Source organism: Psittacula echo (assembly GCF_963264785.1).
Source record: "Psittacula echo genome assembly, chromosome: 3".
NCBI classification, from domain to species: domain Eukaryota; kingdom Metazoa; phylum Chordata; class Aves; order Psittaciformes; family Psittacidae; genus Psittacula; species Psittacula echo.
The window spans coordinates 48,699,330-48,723,690 of record NC_137736.1 but is presented as its reverse complement, the minus strand read 5'-3'; the positions used below and the strand labels follow the sequence as shown (position 1 = coordinate 48,723,690).

At 34.7% G+C, this 24,361-nt stretch overlaps 1 protein-coding gene across 2 annotated transcripts in view; it reads left to right on the top strand.

Moving 5' to 3' along the window:
• MOSPD2 (motile sperm domain containing 2) overlaps nt 1–24,361 on the top strand; it is a 30,216-nt gene that overhangs the window by 1,529 nt on the left and 4,326 nt on the right. For both annotated transcript variants that reach the window (XM_080612612.1, XM_080612611.1), the window contains exons 3-11: nt 6,836–6,991; nt 7,637–7,723; nt 9,575–9,729; nt 12,906–12,966; nt 14,173–14,211; nt 15,238–15,362; nt 17,737–17,907; nt 20,571–20,683; nt 24,249–24,345. In XM_080612612.1, the coding sequence (XP_080468738.1) occupies nt 6,836–6,991; nt 7,637–7,723; nt 9,575–9,729; nt 12,906–12,966; nt 14,173–14,211; nt 15,238–15,362; nt 17,737–17,907; nt 20,571–20,683; nt 24,249–24,345 (1,004 nt within the window). The remainder of the gene's footprint in view (nt 1–6,835; nt 6,992–7,636; nt 7,724–9,574; nt 9,730–12,905; nt 12,967–14,172; nt 14,212–15,237; nt 15,363–17,736; nt 17,908–20,570; nt 20,684–24,248; nt 24,346–24,361) is intronic.

Genomic DNA, 24,361 nt, shown 5'->3' with positions numbered 1-24,361 from the left:
AAAGCTGAGGCTCAGCAGAGTGGAGGATCATCTTGATAAATTATTTTGGCTGTTCATGTTTGCAGTTAATGTGTATATTTTCCTATGGTAGGTGGTTCATCTTGTTTTGTATCCTATTATTCGAGAGTTGCACTCGTGAACAGTAACTTCAGAAAGCCTAGAACTTCTTTGGGACAGTTGCTGCTAAAAGGGAGTATTTATTACCTTTTAAATTGAACGATCCCTTACAGTCTTAGAGTTCCACAAGTTTCTGTAGTTGCAGTGAAGCCTCTGTTGGGCTGCTTGTTATAGCCATTAAAATAATTGAATACTATTGCAAGGTAAGCTGTAATCCTATTTGCAGTATTTTCAATGTATTTTCTCAATAAGCCCATTTTTGGGTCATGGTTTAGGACTCTTAGCCCTTTCAAGAAAATAGGATTAAGACTTTTCTGAGTTTACATTCTGAAGTCCCTCCCTCGAATTTAGGAATGCCTCAAGCAAATTAACATTGTCGTGTTCAATCCAAGTATGAAAACACATGATTTTAGTTTAATGTGGTCCTTCAGCCTTTGCTGTGTATCTTCTAACATCTATTCTTTTATGCTTCCTCTTACATGAAAAATGGTGTGGAGATAGACACTCCCAAACATGTGACTTTCTGTGTTGTAAAGGTACAAATGCTTAATCTCCAGCAATTTTAGTTTGCTTTAAAAACTAGGGCCACTGTTGAGGCAGTCTGAGAAACTGATACTTTCTGTGAAAGTTTAGTGTGGTCGTAGAACTGTGGGCCTCTGCAGAATGAACCTAATTCCATTTATGGGTGAGCTGCGAGTTTGAGTAAAATTTTCAGGAATTTTTGATTCTGGGGGCTGCGGCTGTCACCGTTTTATTTTCCTTCTGAGGAAAACAATGTTCCTGATTATTATAGAAATTTGCCTTTGTCTTATGATGTGATTCTTCCATACATATATAGTTACTGGTTTCCCTCCCATGAGACAGGATTGCTAATGATCACAAATGCTATGATGGTCTTTCAATAATGTTTATTTTGTTGTGAAATGAAATCTTAGAGGGCCTTTGAAATCCTGATTTTTGGTTCAGGTTATTTATTGGCAGAATACAGTGTTTCAGATTGAAGTAGAATATGCAGAAATATATATAGCTGGTTAAGGAAAGCGTAGTATTAAATCACATCTAATGCCACATCTTATACATGTTGGAATATTTAGCATAATATTTAGCAACAAATAATACATTAGTTTTGACTGTTTTCAACGTAGGATCAGAAAAGTTTAAGGAGTTGAAAGCACCAAAAATGTTTTCTAAATTATACAGTTGTTTCATTTACGTGACTAAATCAAAGAATTGTTTTAATAGATACAGTTTGGAAAACATGGCGTCAGAGAACCGTACTGGTTCATTTCCACAAAGTTTTCATGAAAACTTTCTTGTGTTAAGTTGTTCACCAGGTGTGGCCATTGAGGAGTTCTAGAAGGAACGCTTGGCCACTGTGAGATCTTAACTGCAAAGTTGTGTTTGATGTTAACTGAGATCTTGCAGTGGTAGTTTTTTCCTCTTCAGTTAATTTTCTAGCTGTATTTGAAAGACAGCTCCAGTTCAGGTGAGGAATGTATATCCCTAGTAATGAAACTTGTTGCATTTATTTAAAAGGCATATTTCCAATACTGAAAAGTTCCTGTTAGTCGAGTAGACCAGTAAATGTTATCTGATATGGTAGGTGGACAGCATTTTATCTTTGCAGTTTGGGGGCCTAATTTCTGTGTTGTCTGTTTGGATCCTTTGTGAGAGTTGGTGATGTAAATGATTTGGGTGGTGACAGGAACAATGAAAACAAAAGGATTATTTTCTAGTACTGACTGGTACTAACTGTGTTTTCTAGCAAACAGTCTTGTCTTTTAGTGCATTTTCATTCCTTAGAGGCTTTCTAAAATTAGCTTTTACTTCTGGCTTATGGCTTTCCATTTTAGTGTTGTGGTGGAAATTATTTATAATCAAATCTTGGTAGATTTTTCCATTCAGGAAGTCTTTTCTATGCATCCATTTGCATATTTACCATTTTGTATTGCCTATATTCCCTGCCCCTTGCCATTTGTATCCCTTTCCTTTCTCTTGTAGGCAAAGCTTAATTGAAAAGAAAAAGATTTTGCAAGAGAGGTTTCAAACTCCAATTTAAAAGATTAAATTGCATCATGACTTCCTTTAAGCTGGTAGCAAAATGTGCTTTGTTAATCATACTGGCCAGTTGCAAATAAAGTTTTAGACATGGGATATCCTGAAAAAGCATAGTGATACGACTTTTGTATATGTTATAGTAATATTTTTTGATACCTCGTTATGTCTATTTATGCTCTGAAAAATGTGTTTTCCCCAATTCCTGGCTTTCAGGATAAGAAATACTTGAAGGATAAAATAGGAAACATGGATAGAATAAACCACATACTTTTGCAGAAAGCTATGTGGTGTTATGCTTGAGCTCTCTAACGAAATTAGTCTTTAGTGTCACTGAGAGTGTTCAGTCTTGCTAAAAGTTTAAATTTATCACATTTTGTGGAGGGAGATATTTTATTTCTTTCTTGCTGCTTGATTTTATTGAAATAACTCCTTATTGAGGGAAATACTTAAGTTTTCTTCATCCCTGTCCTTGCATGGCTACTGACCTTCTCTAAATTGCTTTTTTGATTTCCTCATCTAACACTTGGAGGCACATACCTGAATGGCTGTAGTACTTAGCTTAACATATTAAGCATGTACAGCCAATTAAAATGGGTTTCTCTTGTCTAGCCAAGGTCAGAGAAATAATTATGACTATTTCAGACCCAAGAGTTGTTGGTTGAAATAGCTTAAGGCAGTAGTTAAATTGAGAGGCTTTGTGTAATGGAAACACTTGACATTCTTTGTTAATTTGCTTTTTCTCTAATTTTTTGTACAATGAAGTGTTTTGGGTTTTTTTCTCTATTCAAAGGTATGGAGTTGCTATCGCTTCTCAGCTTTGTGTATGACTTGTTCTATAACATTTCTTTTCTAGATAAGAGTTCCTTCTGAAGGGAGGAGTCATTCCTACAGGTTGTGAATTCTGATCTTCTCTGGATTAATTTAGTGTGGAACTTAGCTGTGCTGTCTGCTCTTCAGTCTTGTAGTCTATTCTTGTTGAATATTCTCAAATTTCTATTAGCTTTCGTAAAGCATGAGTGCCAGAAGAAAGCACAGCAGTGCAGCTTTGGTCTCCTGATAATGTAGATGACACTTAAAAAAAAATGTGAAGAGAAGGGATGTTACAACTTGTGTGTCAGAGAATTCCATTAATTCTTCCAGTGAAGCTGTGGCAGTGAAATTTGTTTTCATTTAGTTCTGCATGATTCTGTAGTTCTTTTCAGAGCTCTTGTCTTGTGTTATACAGGATACTTTATGTTGGAAGATAGTAATTAAGTTGTAGAGTTCCACTGTAAGTTTTTCAGCTTGAAGACAGCTATTGAAAGGGGAGAATAGAAATAGAATAGAAAGAACTGAACTTCTCACTTAAGCAAGAAAGAAGGCAGGCAACTAATAGGAAAGAGCTGCATTCAAACAGAACTTTATCTTCTCCCAGTCTTCATCCTTGACCTCAAATGTTTAATGAGGAAATGAAAGTAGCTTCAAGTAGCTGTTTTTAAATTAAGGTTAAATAAAACTATGAACTTTGAAACCTCTAAAATTATGTCTGAGATCTGGTCCATCTTCTTGCTAACTCAAATTTTCATTGTTTGAAAAAAGTTTCCAGATGCCTACAGAATGGTGGGAAACACACAGTTTTGAAGAGGAATTCCTTCTCTGAATTAATGTATTTTCAATGACTGGATTATTGGTAGGACTCCAGCAATTTCATGTCACTCTGCTTTATATGTGAGAGATAAAACACCTTTCTTTTAGGAGGCAGAATTTGACTAGTTCCTGGCTTAGTGTGTGTTGTAGTATATACGTAAATTTAGATTATGTGTGTCATCTTGTTGAGAATTTAGTTGCTGAATAGAGGAAAAATATTTGATTTTTTTTCAGCTGTTCCTATGTATGGATACAGCTTACTTTTCATTGATGCTGAAAGTTTGGATAAAATGCTTTCTCTGTTCAGCTTTCACTTTCATTTTCTTCAAGCATTCACAGTTATGTTTCTATTATTTTTTAATATTATCTAATTCAGAGTTTGGGAACATTTGTTAGGGGCTCAGGTACGTGTGTTCTGAGGCACGTTCCATGTAATGCTCTGTGAATGTTTTTAAGTTATTGTTTGATACAAAGTCTACTATTCTGTCATTTTGACAGTTCTGCTCAAAGAGATACTGGGAGCAAAGAAAATGTCCAGAAATATTATCCTCTTAGTTTACCTGTTGGTGCATCGCTTTTTAATTGCACAGAACGCAAATCCCGTATAAAAATAGGGTATACATGGAACTAATCTCAGAAAAATACTTGGCTGATCGATGAACTGCAGTCACTCTTAGCTGCAAGCTAGTGTGTCTTAGATATTATTAAACCAAGTTGGAGTGAGGTGGCTCAGGCACTGGAGTTATACAATACTGATGTTAAAGTAAATCTTTGTTCTTGCAAAGCCCTATTTTACTGTGGCTATGGGTAGCAGTGTGTGGCTTTAATGGTCAACATACCATATTGAATAATATATAGTATAGAACAGCTAGCATACCATGGCTAAGAGAAGGAAGTGCTTCTTTTCCTTTAATTGACTGTGAATGTGCCAGTTAGTTCATTGTATATGACAAAATCTTTGAAGAGGATTTGTTTTTGGAATGCATGTTACATGAGGGGAGGCTGTAGAATCTCTCTGCCCTTTTGTGTGTTCAAAACTTGACTGAAAAAGGTACTTAGCAACCTGTTTGAATTTGGCAGTTAGCCTTGCTGTGGCCAGGAGTTGGGACTGATATGACCTGCAGAAATCCTCTCCAATTTTATTTTTTTATGATTCCAACTTGAAACTAGTTACCGTTAGCATTTCTCAGGCAGAAGTGTCCAAATAGTAAATCACTGGGGGGGATAGTAAATTAAATTTCAAAGGGGGATAATCAAATTTCAATTTTGAGACTTCAATTTTGAGACAATTCAAAATTGAGACTTTACAAAATTGAAAGCCCAAAATCTTTGCAACTTGTTCTGTCTGTTGTTGACTTAGAGCCACAGAAAAGTTAAACATCATTTCAGTCTTATGCTGAGTGTTCACTTTAATAGGCTTTGTCAGAATATAGGGAACGATCTGTCTGGTGCAACAGACATTTCTCATGGAAATAATGAGAGAAGGAACTGAAATAGAGGTTTCAGTGGATTGGAGGTTTTGGGGCAGAAAGGAGAAAGTAGGACTAAAATTAGGGAAAGTGGGATTTGACTGTAGGCATGGCTAAGGTACCAAGGTATGGTAGTAGGATGTGATCCAGGGAAGGAGAAATTAGAGACCTAATGAAGAAGGAATTGAGTCGATAACGTATATGAGAAGCGATTGGATGGGAAGAGATGTCCTGGGGGAGTGCAACCATAATAACTCCTAGTGGATGGATGAATTTAAACTGGGTGTATTCTTATGGTTATATTAGCTAATTTGTGCCAGGAAACAATATAAATAGAAAGACAAGTAAAATAGGTCATACCTTTGCATGTAGGCCAGTAAAACTAAAAATAGTAGTAAAACTTAATGGTGTTTTTTTTTCTTAACATCTTTCTCAGAGTTACAAAGTCTGAAATACACATCCCTACAAGTGTTCGGTAGTGGTTCTAAATAGTTAGATTATGATTGTCCTGAAAGTAGCTATTTTGAATTTATTGCTACTGACAGAGGAACAGTCTTTCCAGTATGTTAAAATTAACATCTCTTTTATTAACAACCAGTCTTAACTTTTTCAGTGCTAGTAGCAAAGAATTTTAAGTGAATAGTTTAAGAGCTTATGTGGTTTTTAGTAGCCAGCAAAGAGATTTGTACCAGTGTCTATTGCTTTCAGAAGTCTGTTTCTATCATGGGCTCTTACTTGATTTACATTCCAATTATGCAGATTTCTCTCACAGAGAGGATCATTGATCAAAAAACTGAGCCTTTGTTTGAGGAGATCTACAATAAAAAATAGGACCAGTTAGATATTCAATTTTACAGACTTTTATGTTTGAAAAATAGTTAAGACGAGGAAAATAAAGTAAGGAGCAGCAGCAGTATTTCATCCAAAGTACTTCCTAAAGCATGTTAACCTATTACCTGTTGCTAACCTGATACAAGAAGAATTTGAACCTTGGGGGTTTTGTACTGCTCTAGCATCGCAGGTAATTTGTGTTCATAAGGTAACAATTTCTAACAAGTGTAGAATGTGTAGTCCTGTTAAAGAAAACAATTTTGTTTAATGCAGTGTTGTATAGTGTGTGATCAAAAATAGTCATTTTAACATCTGTTGTCTGGCTTTCTGATGCCTATAAGTTTGAGAAGTCAAGCTTGAACTAATGATGCTTAGTGTATACAATATACATTCATCAGTACACAGATTCTTAGACTGTATACTAATTTTATGTCAATTATAGAAACCTGGGTTTTTTTCAAAAAATTATATTTTCCCTTCACACACCTTCTTCTTTTCTTTTTTTTAAGAAGAATTGCATAAAATATTTTTCTAGTGAGAATAATCTTGTAGTGTTCCTAGATGTCACCACAGTAAACAGGTATTTTTAATCAATTTCTCGTGCTGTGCTTTGCTTAAGTTTGAGACTGCAAAAGAATCTATGTACATACCAGATGCTTATATTGAGACTTGAAAAACCTTTTAATGTTTTCATAGCAAATGCTATATTCTTACAATAACTGATTTATTTGTAGATAAATCAGATAAATATGATTCTAGAGATGTGGAAAGACTTCAGCAAGATGATAAATGGATTGAAAATTATCTGATTTGGCGTCATGATGTTGTGGATGATACATTAAAGATGATTGATGAAAGCTTTCAGTGGAGGAAAGAATATACAGTTAATGGTAAGCTATGTTAAATAACGATTTTGATGGTGTACGTTGCTTTTCTAATGAGCGACAACTGATTTCTGTATGTAGTTTCATAATGTGCCTTTTAAAGTTCTGTAAGTACCACAGGGTGGGTGTGCAGGGGGTGGGAATTAGAATTATTGCTTTTTATGTTGATTAGCACTGAATGGAGTCCTTAAAAAAAGCAAATAACAACAAAATCCCCCACAGAAACCAGGGTTCTGTTATTGTCATAGTAGCACTGGTCTGTTACCCTAAGTAGAATAGGTCTTGAGTTGTATATTATGTTTTGAAGGTTAGCTCTATATACAGGACTTCACAATCCAAATTAAAGGTTAGAGCAAGAGGGGCTTCAGATATGAGCAAAAATATGCATTTGCAGTACTTTCGTTGTACGTCAGGTTTTTTTATTCTTACTTCTTCCTAAATGGATCCTATTCTACAGCATGAGAGGAAGAAGATAGTAAAGATTTCAAGAGAATTCAGTATTTGTATTAGTTTAGTAAAGGTCTTGTAAAGTGGGTTATAAAGACATTTTTGTGTTTTGTTGCTAGACGTCTGCATTTTTAGTGACATCTGTTAAGTTACAATGTGATTATTAATATGGTTACTGAGATAACATTTCATTTCATTTTTCAGACTTGACAGAATCTGTCATTCCAAAATGGTTATTTGAAAATGGTTCTCTCTTTCTGCATGGATATGATAAAGAGGGCTATAAATTATGTAAGTTACACAAAATATGATATTTTCAGTCACTGATCATTACTTTTTGTTTCCAGCAGATTACCATCTATTCTAAAAAATAAATGTTTTAAAAATAGAAGAAGGTACAAACTGGCAACCTGTTTTTACTAAAAATGAGAATGGTAATTTTTAGTATGTCTTTGGGTCACAGAAGTGCAATGAGGCAACTTCATTAGCAGTTTTCAAAAATCATAAAACTCTGTCCTAATTATAATGCAACCTTTAACTTTCCTTTACATTGTTTCTGTACCTACTGTGGTGAGTATACGACTAGTGTTAGTGTTCATTACAGTGCATTGTCATTGCTTTTCTAGCAGCCCACATTCTTGCAGTGGCTTTGTTTTTTTGTTTTTTGGTTTTTTGTTTTTTTTCATTTTTTTCTGATGTCCTTGGAATGTTCAGTAACACATGGACAGCTCAGGATTGTTGAAGTCTCAAGTTGTATGATTAATTTCTAGTAATTAAAGAATTAATTTATAGGGAACCAGTAAATATTGCCTGAAATACTCCCAAATTTTTATTTAATAATATATAATAGATGGTCAATATTATGACAGCAGATTAAGTCATAGAAAATGCGCTACATATTTACTTTTAATTAGGCTTAAATCCTGTGAGGCAAAAGAGGCTTTTCAAGCAAATGTCTCATGAGGCTTTCCAAGCAGTGATGTTGAACCTTGAAAAAGACCTAAAATTTAAATCTGAAATTCTGCTTTTCCTTGGTTTCCATGGGCTAGTGTGTACTTCCAGAAATATGCGAACAGTCCAGTTTTCTACAGAAATGACTGTATTTTAAACACCAATACAATTTTCTATAAAAAAAAAAAAATCAGAAAAATGCAGCTTTCGTTCTATAACTGTGTTTTGTCAAACTGTCCCTTTTCTTATCATTATAAGTTATCAGTGCTGTATGAAAAATTGCTGCTCTGTTACGCTTCATGATTTTTTTTTTGTCTTCCAAGGTACTCAAGGTACTCAAGGATAAGCACTTAGAAAGCTGAGTGTGGTTATATTGGGTGGTTCCACTTGGTGAGATAGGGAGGGAAGAGAAGTAGGAAAAACCATTAGTTCCTTGCATGAGTGCTTGGACTGAGAAAATTATGCAGTCATTTCATGACAAGAATGTGAAAGCTGGCTAAATAATTTCTGATTTTATTTTCACTGCAACATAACTAATGTCTCAATTTTCCATACCTGAAATGTTTCTTCTGTGAATGTTACTTGGGTCAGAATATCTGACTTGGTGTGCAAATTCGGATTGTGTCATAGTGAAGAGTTCCTTGTTAGTTAACGTTTGAGTCTGCATTCTCCATTCTCATTCTTTTATGTAAACCGGACTTTTTAAAGTATAAAGAAGTTTTTCAAGAACTATTGGTTACTTTCACAAGAGCCCTGTGTTTGAAATTGTTTTGAAATTCTGAACTTACAGTATCTACTTAATATGCTGTGTGATTTCGCAATCACAATACTTAAAATATATGCAGAACATAATATTAGGATTATGTGATTTAATTTCAAATAATGAAATTATAATCCAGAAAAAAGTAGCCTTTATAGACATGGAAAGTATTTTTCTACTCTCCTGTTTGTGCTGTAATTGTTTGTATTTTCAATTTTTAAAAATTCCTGTTATTAAAATGTGAGCAAGGAAAAGGTGGGGAATATGCAGTTGTTTCTCTGGCTGTTCAGTGGCCATAATATCAGTAGAAGTGTGGACTGCAAACTCGGAGGAGTTAATAAATTTCAGTGCATCTTGTATAGTTATTTGCATAATGTTTTCTGTTAATATGGATCTGTTTTTTTTCAATTTTTATTTGTTTTTCTTCCAAGTTTGGTTCAGAGTGAAGCATCATATAAGAGATCCTAAACAGCAGCTTGAGAAAAAGAAACTGGTAGCTTTTTGGTTAGAACATTATGCCAAGAGAGATCATGGAAAGCCCTTAACAGTGGTGTTTGATATGTCTGAAACTGGTATCAGTCACATAGTAAGTATTTTTATTGTGCTTTTCTGATTGCTTTCTGAATTATGTAACCTATGTCTCTAGAAAAATAGAAGTCTCTGTGCAGTCCTTGACATCTAAATATCGTAACAGTTGCTTACATCAGTGGTATGTAGGGCTTTTTCCCATGACATGAGCAGTTTCCAAAATCATTTATTATATATCAAACTTTAAGTCTTGTGCAGCACAATGTTGGTTTTAGTTTGGTGGCTAGGCCAAAATAACTATATACAGTAGTTCACCAGCTTGGGTTGTCTGTTGTCATATATGATAGTAGCAGAACTTAGTTTTTAAGCACCCAAAATGCAATATGCTGAGCCATCTTTTATTGTGAGTACAGTTGCTGGCTGCTTCTTCAACAGCTTTGTTTTTATTGTCATCCTCTTTTTTGGATAAACCAGTCAGTCGACTGAAGGATGGAAAAAGGGGATGGTGGTGAAAGATGCAGTGGCTGAAATTTTTGAGAATGATATCCTGAAGTAAACTTCAGAGAATATTTAAGTTTAGATGCTCACTGGAATTTAGAAAATGTTCATGTATGTTACATGAAACTTAAAAATGCATTTAAGAATGGTTCCTGAATTAATAGTCGTAAGAACTGTTAAGGTCTGTGCCTGTATGGAAAAGCAGAAGATTTTAAGAATGTGATTTGTGGGGGTTTAAATTTTCAAAACCTTTATTTATTGTTTCTTTGGCCATAATATTTCATAAGCTGATCCTAAAAAAAAATGCTGTGAAATGTTAAAATTTCCCCCAAACTTGTCGCCATGGAATGTTCTTACTTTGGAAAACCAGTAATTGAGTATCTTCATTTTCGCTAGAACTTTCACAAAGCATGTAAGTATCTGGCTTTATGCGACATCTGGATTTTTGTAGCCTTTGAGGACACTCAGTATTTGCTTTTGCTTGAGTGGTTCTTGCACCCTATGTGAACATGTTGTAACAGGGGGGAGCAGTGCAGGAAGTGACATTTGAGTAATTTTAATGTAGATAGGTGAAAATCTACAGAGTTCTCTGTCATTTTCTTCAGCTGAGTTCAATAGAGAAGTACATTTTTAGCACCCACTTTAAGAAGAAGAATCTAAGCTGGTTTAGACTGCAAGATGAAGATCTTTCCTATCATGACATATTTATAGATTTAATCTAATAACTAAAAATCTCACAAATTGTCTGTAGATTAAAAAAAAAGTAATCTTATTCTCACAGAATCTTGAAGAATTTCTTGTCATGCTATCCTGCCATTTTTACAGCAATAGCTAAAACTTGTTTGTTGTTCCTTCTTTGTAGTGTAGTGGGAATGCATTTAAATATAAGGAAAAAAAAGCTTCCTTTCTGCCTTTTTCAGACAAGATTAATAGTGCATTAGGACCTTGCAGCTATGCAATACAGAGTCACAAGCTTTTGAGAAGATATTTTAACAAATAAATATGGTTTAATTCAGTTTTGCAAGGCAGGATTGGTGCTCTTATCTGTACTATCCACAATCCTAAAGATGATACAGAAGCCATGTTTTTATATAACAAGAATAGAGGATTTTAATAGTTTCCTTGATGTGAAAAAGCAGCTTGATTTGGGTTTTATGGGGCATATCTTGAAGCAACTTTTTTCTAATGTCTTTGGGAATCCCAGAGATAACACTGAGACAGCAAGTACTGTCCATAAGTGTCCCATTGTACAGTGTTGCTGTGTAGTTAGAACATGTTTTACAGAACAGAAATATATTTTTAATGGGTGTTTATACTCATGTAGAGTTGAAAAATTTTATCCTAAAAGAACTTGGATTTCTGAGTTCTTTTCCAGAGCATGCTTGCTTTGTTTGTTCCGTAGATCTCTATAGACATCTATGTCATCTTTTATCACTGATCTGCAGCCAGGTAATTCTAATAGCTCATGAGTTGTTGCACCAGTTCATGTAACTAGAATAGATGAAGTTATTGAATGGTCTACTGAAATCTGTGCTTCTAATTCCAGACCTTGATCACAATAATGGATCCATCCTCCTAATATCTGATAGTGCTGCTTTTGGATAGGCAGTGGAATAAAAAGCAGCATTCTTCTTAATGTACAGGAGATTCTAATCAGTTCTTGGGAATCTATCACTATGTTTTTATGCTGTTAAATGAAAGATACTGTATTTAGTAAAAGCAACAGCCAGTTGAGATAAATACTTGTATTAAGGCTACCTTCTGTCTCTAAAGATAAGCTTTCAGCTAGTTTTCAGTTACTGAAGCTACTAATAAAGCTTTCAGGTTGTGGGTAATCCTCTTATGCAGGGTGTTGTGTTTTTTTTTTCTCTCTGTCTGAAAATGTTGTAATAGCCTGTTTATATCACTTTAGGAGCCTGTTCCCCATAGTATTTTTTACTGTTATAACAGGCTTTGGATCCTCTGTCAACAATATATTTTGTACTATTTTTTAAGTAATAGGTAGTGGTCACTCCTGTTAGAAGGACTGGGGAAAGTAAGAGTACTCATGGCAGGCTTCCCACCTAACCAAAGTACCTTATTGTAGTAAAGCATCTCTTTATTTATATCTGTTTCATAAAATTCCTTTTTTTGCCCTTTATTGTGTAGTCAGTTCTATCATACCTGGATTTTGCAATGGAGACTTTGCTGTACTCTTTCAGTGCTGCTGCTCATTGAATGGAAGTACCCTGAAAATGGGTGGTATACAAGCAGCTCTTTCGAGAGCTGCCTCTGGCCACAATTTTTCTGCATACCACAAACTAATGCAGTAGTATATTGAACAATATGTAAGATAAGTTATTGAAGGGAAATGTTTAATGCTCTCCCTTATAAGGCTTTGCGATAATCTGTTAGGCTTCTCTAGTGCTAAAGGTTTATTTTTCCTTTATCTTTCCTGTACAACTTAAATCCCATTGATATTATTGCAGTACTTTAGATACCTAACTTACTCCACTTAGAATAGGTCTGTTGACTTCTTTCTTAGATCATAAAGCTAAGTTTGACCACAATCCTGCAACATTTTGATGAAGTGAAAAGCATTGCATTGAGTTAGGATGATGTTTGTAGTATGTGTACAATTTGAATATAGGTTACAAGATACGTATTTTATGCTATTCAGTAAATGCCTTAGCTTAACTACACCTGTATTTTTCATGTTCTGATTTACATTACATTCACTCTCTGTGTTTATTTTAGGACTTGGATTTTGTTCGGTTTATTGTCAACTGTTTTACAGATTATTACCCAAACTTTCTCAGTAAGTAACGTGTATTAGCTCTTAAGCACTGGAGACTTGTGTAATAATAGCATTTCATAATATCACAGATGATGGGGGGAAAACTAAGTCTTGGGGGGGGAGGTCATCCTTTTGCATGTGCTTTATGTGGCAACTACATAAAACACATGGACGTTACAGATTCAGAATATTTTTGTGCTCATGAGTCAACACAACTTTATATTGTAAATAAACTTATATTCATAAAAACTTAACTGGCTTTTCATGAAATAATAATCTAAGACATGTTTTTGTGGATTAAAAATCTAATAGAACTTATTTGGCCTGTTTTTAACTTTGCTACTTACTACTTGGTTAGGAGCTGTGCAAACTTGCATGACAGTTTGTATCCTTTATGAGTCTTCAGGGGACAAAGAATGAATAGCTATAGAATATTTTAGGAAGCAGTTGTTTACTCTTGACAGGAATTAGGCAAGTTTGTGTGTGTGCTTCAAAAAACTTGCGTACTTGCGTGCTATTTTTTTATTTTTTTCTTCAGTGGACAGCAAATAGCTTTTGCTAGCTCATCTTAAATGGGTCATTTTAGGTGAAAATGTGTCTGTAAATTTTGAAAACCTGTATAGCAGCTGCTCAAAGTCTGAATATTAAATTTCACCTTGCTGATCAGAGTTCAAAACTTATACCAAATTTAAAGACAAGTGCGACATCATGGTTTTTTGACATTCAGGAGAAATTTTGGGACACTCAAGAGTCAAAGAACTCTTCAGACTTCTGCTAAAACAAAGAAGCTTAGAAAAAATGTAGATTTACAAAGACACTTGCTATTTGTTTAGGAAGAAGGGATGCTGAATATACGTGTCAAACTTCCTTTTCCATTCAATAGTTGCTTTTAAAGGGCAGGCTGAATCCTACTGCTATCTGCCTTATTTGGGAAGATTAATTTTAAGTAACAGTATATCAGAAAAGTAGTATCCCAGAGAAGTGTATAAACTGTGTATAACTTAGAATTTTATTAAGTGTTAGCTGTTTCCTTGGAAGGTGTTTTTATATAATAATAGAAATAGATTTATACAGTTATACAATATTGCTTCTACTGGGAGGTGAACATGGAAGTTTCCAAAAATGAGTATTCACTTTTTACATGACCATTATTGCTGTGCTTTCTCTTAAACAGAGAAATATATAACACTTGGCATTCAAGACTGTTTCCTCTTTTTGTCTTTTCAGCAAAGATAGTTATCTTTGAAATGCCATGGATAATGAATGGTGAGTTGTTTGGTTTCGTGGTTTTGGGGGGGTTATTTTTTGGATGCTGATGATTTTTTTTTCTTTTATGCTACTGCATAGATAGAAGCACTTTTCTGCTCTGTGTAGATACCACCAAATGATGAGAATTGTTAAACACTTACTTTAAATTTTTCAGTTAGTGGATTGCATACTTTTTTTGTTTTTCCTTCTAGCATTGTATTTTACATCATACTTCAAATGGAGTCTGTATTCAACCTGTTATCTTTAAAGCTTGGGAAGTCTTGATATTTAGTCTATTCATTGAATGTTTCAAACTGTTTCCTTTAAAAGCTAGGTCTGTTCATAATCTAGGAATACTGTCATCAACAAATGATGGGCACTTGTAACCAGCCAAAAAGTAGAATACATGATTTAAGATAGATGCCTGAGCTGGGGTACAGATACTACTACATATGTTGTGATGTGTGTACTTCAGTAACTGTCTTTAATTATAATGTATATGAGAAACATGTTATTCCTGTATTTTTACTATATGAATACATGTTTAAGTGCTGGCTTTATATATTTCTGTATGTTCATGTTTTACCATCACTGAAATAACTGTGGTGTTTGAAAATCCTCTGTAGACATACACAATTGTTCTTTAAAGCAGCAAAACATCTCCACAAAGAAGAGTGTATACATATCGTTCTCAACCTCTTTTCCCTCGGATTTGGAAATATAATTGGTTTTGCTCCCTCAGTACTTTCTGAGCTAAATTCCAAGACAATTTACTAACTCAGACATTCTTTCTGTGAGGGCCTGTGATCTAACTGCATTCATCTATGGAAAAGTATATGTCAATAAATTATTTTTTCTGTAAATAATACTCTTTTCCTTGCACTATGCATCCCTATTATAGTAGATAGTTTCACAGCAGGTCCTGCCATATCTTATGGGAGGTAGCTCACTTGTGTTCAGTAAGGTCTACCAATGCACTGGAAAAAAAAACCCCACCTTCCTGACAACTTACATGTTCCTGTTTGTTTGTTTATTTTTTTAAAGCTGCTTTTAAAATTGTGAAGGGTTGGCTTGGCCCAGATGCAATAAGCATGTTAAAGTTCACAAACAAGAGTGATGTGCAGGAATACATTAGCGGAGAGTATCTGCCACCTCACATGGGTGGAACTGTAAGTATATTAACATTCCGTGTTTCTTTTGTGATAGACTGAGACACCTATATAAATTACATATTTGAGGTTGAGAGTTGGCACTTCATGGATCCGAAGTTTCTTGAAGCTGTTCTGCCAATGATAATTTGTAAATCATATTAATATAAAGTAGATTAACTTAATGACAACTTTGTATCTGGCAGTCTTAAGTAGAGAAATAACTTTTCTGAATCACTTACCCACTTCTAAGTCATCGGAAACCACTTTGCTTTTTAGACCTTTTTTAAAAAAAATCCATTTTAACTGTCATTCTTCCTCCTATTCTTTCTTTTTTTTCATCCCACCTGGTGAATTTTGAGGTTGTGTTGCTTAATACAGTATTTTCTACAGTATTTTCTGTGAACAGAAAATAGGCTTCGTGGCCCTCAGTTTTGATCCTGCTCCAAAGCTGCTATTCGTTTAAGATAATTATATTGCTGTTATTTTGTCTTTGCTGTCTCTAGGGCTGCATTTTAAGACATGGCTATAGAAGATTCTTCTTAAAAGCGTATAATAGAGCTGCAAAGACTATGCCACAATCCAGTATCACGTTAACAGAAACTGGATCCTATTCCAGTGCAATCTAAATAGCAAAACAGCACAAGCATCTTTTACGTCAGGTTTAACTTTTCACAAAGCTGGTAAATCACTTCACATAATCTTCATAATTTAATAGAATAATAGGGAGCATCAGAATAGAATAGCAATAATAGGAGAGGCCATGTTCATTTGTATATAAACTCAGGATAGCCAGAATATGAAACTTGTTTTGGGAACATAAAGGACTAAGTTATCTTGAGTACCTAAGTTACTACTGAAAATAGCAGCCTTTAAAAAGTGCTTTTGCATGAGACTCTTGAAGAAAAGATACCCTCTTTCTCCATGGAAAGTTGCTGCCCAAATTCCCCAGCCTCACATAAGAACTTTCTCACATTAGAGAAAGCTGAAATTGCTGAACTTCAGGAGTGGGAATTGAAGGAAGGGCTGATGATGTCCAATGTGGCTTCAGTAAGGATTTGAATTGGGGTATAGTAGTGGTTCTGGGACTAGCTCCCACAGTATTGTACTCCTGTTGCAATAGAGGGGAAGTTTCTTTTTCTCCTTCTTAGAGCTGAGTATTTCCTGGCTCCTTTTTAGACCAGCTTGCCTCATAAGTAATTACATCTTTAAAGGAAGAACTTGGGGCATTTGCTAAATACCATCCTGAAGTGTCTGGCTGAGTATAGTCTTGGCGTTATTCTTTATACTGCCTTGGTCTCATTGCCAGTTAGTGATTGTTGACCAAGTTGGCTCCATGTTACCCGTCTTCTAAGAGCGTTAATAACTTTCCCATCTAAGGTTTTTCCATTTTTCCTAACATCATATTAGTCTTTGTTTTGAGAAAAACATGCTTGTGGAGACCTTTCTTGAAACAAATATTTTTTAATTCCTTGCTGGTTAGCATAGCTTGGGAACTGTGGACATGGCTGAAGTCTGCCTCACACAAGTCAAAGCTATGTTATGTTCCTCTTTCACTGGAAAAGCTGACAGAAAAATTCAGTTTACTTGGGGTTAAAAACTATTTGAAAATGCAGTAGGAATGGAGATCCCTGCTTAAACAGTTTCTAATATTAGATGTAATTAACCTATTAGGAGACTGTTAAGAGAACTTCTAGTTGGCAAAAACCTGCTTGTTTACTGGTCTTCCTGTGGAAAAGATATGCTTTAGTGTAGGAGCACTGAGAACTTAAAGTATGCTGCTTCTGCATTACTCAGGTGTCTTAAATATATTCTTTAAATTGATGCAGTATTCCAAAGGCTGAGGTCTGGCTTACAGGATATGTTAAGGATCCAAACACTAGGTTAAAATGAAGGGATTGTTTGGGGTTGTTCTGTGGTTTGGGGGGTTGGTTTTTATTCTTTTTTTTTTTTTTTTTCCCCCTTGTGGTATTACAAAATTACAATACAAAGAAAGTTGGGGGTTTTTTTATCACTTTTGGAACCTTCTTTAGAAATAGCTGTCATATTTAAACCATGTTTCCTACAACTAAAAAGAAACTTGAGTATTATGACTCTGAATGCTGATCCTTGATAAGACCAGATTCTGCAGTTGTGCTGTGACTATAAATAACGGTAGTTAAAATTTAGTGGTGTCATTGGGTGACTATTTCTTTGTCTATTAATGATGGCAAAATAAAAACTATTGTTAGTGTCACCTTTCTACACAGGAGTCCAAGTTAGAATGGGTAAATGAAACATACAAGTCATGTGAGGAAAAAAAATAATTTGTAGTATTTTTGTTTAAAAAATACTAGAGAAGATACTTCTCATCCTCCCAAATAACTGGTCCTTTAAAAATCTCCTTATGTTTTAGGATTCTTTCAAGTACAGTTATCCTCCATTGGTTGATGATGATTTTCAAACTCCTTTATGTGAAAATGGGCCCATTACTAGTGAAGATGAGCATGAAAGTAAAGAAGAGATAGATGCGGACACCAAGGAGACTGGGGAGCTGAATGAAACACAAAACCTTAATCAGAAAAAGGTATCTTAACTCTGAAGGCTGAGGCAAGCCTAGTTAAATGGTTACAAAGTGGGACAGGAGTCATATAAATTTTGTTTCTTGTCTGGCTTTCGTGTGTTGAATTTTTTTCTTCTTTTTTTCTGCTCTTCAGTTTGACAAAAGAACCCATTAAAACTGAAGATTATTCTTCGCAGTTTCAACCTTACTTGTTTTCTTTTAAGACCAGTTTCATGCTTCTGACTGAGCAAAATGTATGCCAAGTGTTTAGTGTATCTCTGGAATACAGTGAATTGTTCAGTAAAATTTAAAAGTTCTGTGATTTGTTTTCAAAGTTTGACTAATAGATTTATTTTTAATTTTGGGTTACCTAGTGGTAAATCTTAAAATACGTCTAGCTTTCTTAGAAGTTGAAGTCAGTATGTACATGAGAAAATATTAACAGTTTAAATATTTATACTATACTGGATATTAATTTGTTCTCTTAAATTATTGATAAAACCTCAGCATATAAAAGTTCTCATTTAGTCCCAGGAGAAATTGTGTCCCCAATCCATCAGTTCTGTTTTACAGCATAATCTTCCTGCAGTGGTGTTTGTCCAGAAATATAAGGGCATTATTTTACACAAGTCCATATGAAGTGTTATTTAGGACTATGTAATGATAGTCAGTGAGGATATCACTCGTGAAAATAGTAGGAAAAATCTGAAATACACTACTTTAATGCCATAATTAATTCTGGAATATGCATTGCAAAACTTCTGTTTAATGGAGTAGAACACTTTGAAGCACAGAGCTCACTTTAAGTAGTCCAGTTGTTCTTTGCAACTTGACCAGCAATCCAGAATAAGATAATTTCACTGACCTTAGGGTAAAAAGGAAGCATTGCATAACCGTGGCAACTTCCTGACAGTTAGACTCAGTAGCTTGTTTTGATTGTAGCACATCTTTCAAGCTCTGATTCTCAGATACAGAAACGTGGAGAATCCCTTTTCAATGTGTAAGTTGGCTTTGGTGCCTAATAACCTCTGTATGTGTTTTAATTTGCTTGGCTGACTTCAGCTTTCTACGTAATTATTTTTGAGTGAAAAGGTAAAAAAACCCATCTGATTTAGTTCATGGTATTTTCTTTTTTTTTCTACAGTGCAATCAAACTGCTAATCATCTTCTCAGTGAGCTAAGATTGCCATTTATGTTTCTCATGTAGCTATCATAAGGCACACTTAAGGCCCTACCTTTTTCTTTTCTTTTTTTTTTTTTTTAACGATTTTAAAATTGTTTTTCAGAAGTACTCCCTTAATTGTCTCTGAATGGTTGGCATTTCTTATTTCTAAGTTAATTATTTTTTACTTCACTGTGTCTAAATAGAAATATTCAAATACTGTTTAATAGGGCCAGCTTCCAAACTAGCAGATTTAAAGTGATCTGTGATATATCATTGTCTTCATTATTTACTGCACTACCAGTCTTTATATGCAGACTCTTTTCATCACTAAGAATTAATCTGTTTTATTTTAGATATATTTACAGATTTGTATCTATATATATGTGTGTGTGTGCGCATATATATATGTGCTTCCCCATATCCCATAGAAGGGCCTATTTCTTTCCACAGAGTAGAGGGAACCATGAGTGATAAACTTCATTAATAAGTGCCTGTCCTGTAATGCCTCCAACTTTAATGTGTTGGCAGCTATAGGAATATTTTTTCTGGTAATTTTGATCAGATTTATATAGAATTAAACCCAACACATAACTAGTGCAGTGTATTTACACAATAACTTTTTACTATAGTTATGGATATATGAAAAGGAAATCAAATTGCTGTGTGGTTTCTTTTTATAAGATCTATTTTCTATAAAATTTTGTATTCCTTTCATTCCCATACTTCTAATTTACATAAATGGAATTCTCTTCATGTCTTCTCTTTGTATTTTAAGTGCAATAAAACCAAAGCTAAGCAAACTGTTCAGCTGGCTCATTTTGAGTCATGATGTCACTATTTTTTTCAGTCTCCTGTATTTCTTCCTTCCTGGCCCTGTTTGCACTTAATTCCAGACTGCTTTAATTTTTTTTATAATAAGATGTCCAGGCCTGCTGACATCTATTTTCTTAGTGTAATAGAGGAAAAATCTCAGAATGTAAATATCTGCAATTTTGGATGCACCAACAATCAGCATTATTTCTTACAAGTTCTTCAATACTTCAGAATTCCATCTGAAAGCTGTCAAGATATGTTTAGCAATTCTGCAATGCAATAAAGTCTGGAATTGTTATTGTGTTTTCTGTTCAGTGTTGCAGTGATTGTACAGGCGTGTTTGCTTTAATTGAAAAGTTTTGCAGTGGGATAACATAAGTACCTTATAATCTTAAATATTTGAAGTACTAGTAATTTAACGTGTCTGGAGTTCTCAAAAATAACCAACGTGAACATCAGGAAAATACATGGAAAAACAAAACTGTAGTTTTGTTTCATGCATGTTTAATACATTGTGTAACTTCTATAACAAATCATTTTATTCAGCAGACTTCAAGCAGCTTCAGGGAATTAATACATATTAAGCTTGGTCTGCAGTATATAAACTGTTGAGATAAGCCTCCTTATATTCTCTGAAATACCTGCATGATACTGTAGCCTGTATAACCCAGGTTTCTAGTTAATCATTATAACTGTCATTTTTACTCAGATGAATTCTGTAGAACAAATTTCCAAATCAGAGGAAACTGACAAAACAGAGATCAAACCAAAAAATGCAAAGAAAGCATTAACCACTTTTAAAGGATCTTTATTGCATATCAGGTAATAATAATTTTCTTTTTTTTTTTGTTTTTTTTTTATGTACCTTGGACACTTGAGTACTGAACTAGTTGGTTTTTCAAAATAAACTTTTTTTCAGGCTATTAAAGGAAAACAAGTTACAAACCTCCTTCAAAGAATTATTTAAGAATTATTTTCATTTTTACAAAGCTCAAAGAATATTTTTGGGTTTACATGTTTTTAGTGAATCTTTTTGTGTCATCGTTGACATGCTTAGTAGCTGTGCATTTTATACAATCATAGAAACATTTCATGGTTTCATTTATATTGAGAAATTGTTTGTTGTTGGATTTAGTTAAACTTGTACTTAGCTGTAATGAGAGCAGTGATTTGACATTGATTGCATTGGCTTAACAAAAACCACTGTATTTTCTAAGCTTTCACTGTTAAATCTCCGTTGAATTCTTTTAATGGGTACGCTAGTAGTTTGCACCAATTAAACTTAATGAAAGGATCCAATTTATCTTGTCTGGGAAGTGCTCTATATAAATGACATATCTGTTCAGAAGATTTTATCATCCAAGGTGCTTACATCTTGCAGTTTATCTGCCTTTTATCATTAAACTGGGGGGAGGGGGGATCAATTAAACAATTTCACTTTTCACTGCCTTTCAGGGTAAAATGCTTTTTTAGAGATTGATTTAGGTGTTAACTTTTATTTTCACTTCCAGTTTTCTATTAGATGAATGAAGAAAATATCTAATTTATAGGTAATTCCTCAGTTAATTTTGTAAGTGCTGTACTGACTTAGTTTTGGAATGAATTTGAATAATTACATGCTCATTAGCATAAAAAATTGACAAATTTTCCTGGTTTTGAAACTAAAATTATCTTTATACCTGTTTGTGCAGAAAACCTCCTCTGTATAGACTTAGTTTCTCCTATGGCAGGACAAAGGCATAGACTGCATAATTGTGGTTTTTAAAAGAATGTTTAAAGCCAAAAGCATCCCTGATCTTCCATCCACTTCTGAAAAACCCAAACAAGCATAAAACAAACAACTCAAAAAACCCCCATGACCAACCGACAACACCAGCAAAACCCCAAACATAAACACTCAAAACCCCAACGTGAACTGTACCTTTTTTTTTCTCACAGAATATTTCAAGTTCTGCCATTGAAATGGAAGTGTTTGAGTTCATGTAAATTACATGAAAGAGTAAACTTGGTCAAGTTTAGAGGTGCTAATATTTATAGTCTTGCTGTCATGGAAAATAAAATACTGGTGTGTCCATTTTCCTGGCTGTTTGGTGTGTTGATTTTTTTCTTAAGTAAGCTCTTGAAATTATGTGCGGTTGTTGCTTTTTATTAATACTCTAACTCTGTAGAAGCTAGAACTAGTTTTTATTTCCCTTCAGTCTTTTTCAGGTCACTGAACCCAAATTTATTGACCAGATGATTTGTAACTAGTCACATGCACCTCTCTTGGAGACTGTAAGCCCTGTCAGTATAATTAGCTTGTATCCTTGCTGATACCAGCATTGCCCTGTGAAGGGAGCAGCCTAGAGCATGACTAAGAAGCTGAGGCACAGCAGCTCTGGCACCATGAAATCACCAGCAAGCCTTTCTGTGGCTAGCTGAAGATGCAGTGAGGCCTCCTTAGAACCCCTTCCAGGAATATTCCTTACTTATCACTGTGTAGTACTTGTGGTCTTCTTTTTCTTGTATTTGTAGCCATACTAATCAGCTGGCTACCTAATTTAGACCACTACTGTATTTGCCTTGCATACCTCACTATAAAAGACTGGTCTTTATTGGCTTTCCTCCTCAATAAATGAATTTATTTGGTAAGACAAAAAAAAGCAGCAGTCTACTTGCACTGTCTGGCAAAAGAGTAGCTCATGTTGTGGATGTATTTTGAGACAAGAATTTCTAGTACAAGCTGGAAGGGTTACTCCACACACATCAAAGTGAAAAAAAGTAGGGTTTCTAGACAAATTAAAAAGCTTCAGTGTTCATTTAAGTTTAAACATCCCACCCACCTCCAATGCCATGGAACTGGTTGACTGCATAAACATCAGGCATACAGGCCCCAAGCCTCACTGGTTTGATTTGTTTGTCAATAGCCACAGGTAGTGGTGGAACAAGAAAGATCAGGCTCTGGTGGAACATTCCTTTCCTTGAGCTCTTTTTCTGGCTTGTTTTTGATGTTAGTTATGCTTTCCTGCCTCATTTTTTGTTCATCTTGCAATTGCTGTAACATGCAACTGCAATAGCGCAGTATTAAGGTATCCAAAATACTTTGTAACAATTCTTCATTTCCTTACTGATGTTGGTTACCTAAGTTGAGAATTTGGGAATGAAGAAAAAAAACCAACAAACAAAAAAAGCCACATCAAACCTGACAGAAGGGGATACGGTTACCCTATTAATCTGTTTTAAACCCATCAGTTTCTGCTTTTTTGACTCTGCATACTTTCTTCCCCACCAAGAAGAAAAACAAATCTTGTGGACTGTCTAATGTACTGTAAAACACAGACACAGACCCCCCCCCCCAACCCCCTTTAACCTTCCCATACATTTGCCACCAGACTGCTTCTAGCATGGGCTTTCAGGCTTGCCCTACATCACCAGCAGTTTTTCTTCTCAAGTAATACACTGCTTTAAGTGAGAGAAAAGAAGGATTGGTACTGTAAAATGAGGCCTTTTGAGAAGGAGGTCAAACTAATGTGAAATTGGCATTCTAGAAAGGGGAAAAGGGGGAAAAAAATAACACTTTTTTTGACAAAGCTTTCAGTCAAAAGAATATGCAGTTCTCATACTGCAGCAGTTCTTTGTATGCTCCTAATGTGACATGGAAACAGTTTTCACTTGTTACTTGAGTTTTCTCTGAACTTGTAGTATATATGAGCATGCCCTACTTTCTGCCTAATAGTATTCATTTGAATACTTATACCAAAATGAGTTGTGGTAGTTTGATGTGGTTTGAAAGATTTCATGCATGACTCTCCTAATTGCACAAGGATATTAAAAGCAAGCAATAACTTTTATTTATGCATGTGTCACCAGAAGTATGTGGAGATTGAGTCATAAGTACAAGTGGATTTAGCGTTAGTGGTTGAAATGATTGCCACTCGCATCTATCTGCCTGCTCCTCTGATGTGTGCGCTATATCCCTTACAAGGATAGATGTATGAGATGGTAATTACTCCCTGGCTGTGACACCTCGTATTCTTTAATATTATCATGAATTAAAATTAATGATGCTTTCCCTTAACGTGCCGCTCTAAGATGCAGTGGCTGAATTGACTGTTTATATCTGTTAGCTATTCTTGGTGTTGCAGGTGGTCACAGCTCATCCAGATGGAAGAAATCAGGGGCAGTAATCAGATGAGGCAGCTAGATCTGCTTGTGCTCATGAGTCAACCCTGAGCTTCACTACAAAATTTCTGCATTTTATTTTCACAGCTTTCTTGATGAAATACTGTTTATAGTGACTGTAGCTGCAGGGTTGAAAGTGGTTTATTTTCCTCTGTGGTCATATTTTTTCTGTGGTATGTCATATAGATAATTTGAAGAAACTAACTCCTCTTAAATTTCTTATTAGCCCAGCAGAAGAGCTATATTTTGGATCCAAAGAAACTGGAGAGAAAAAATGTTTGATAGTTCTCACAAATATCACTAAAAACGTAGTGGCTTTTAAGGTAAGTATTTTATATG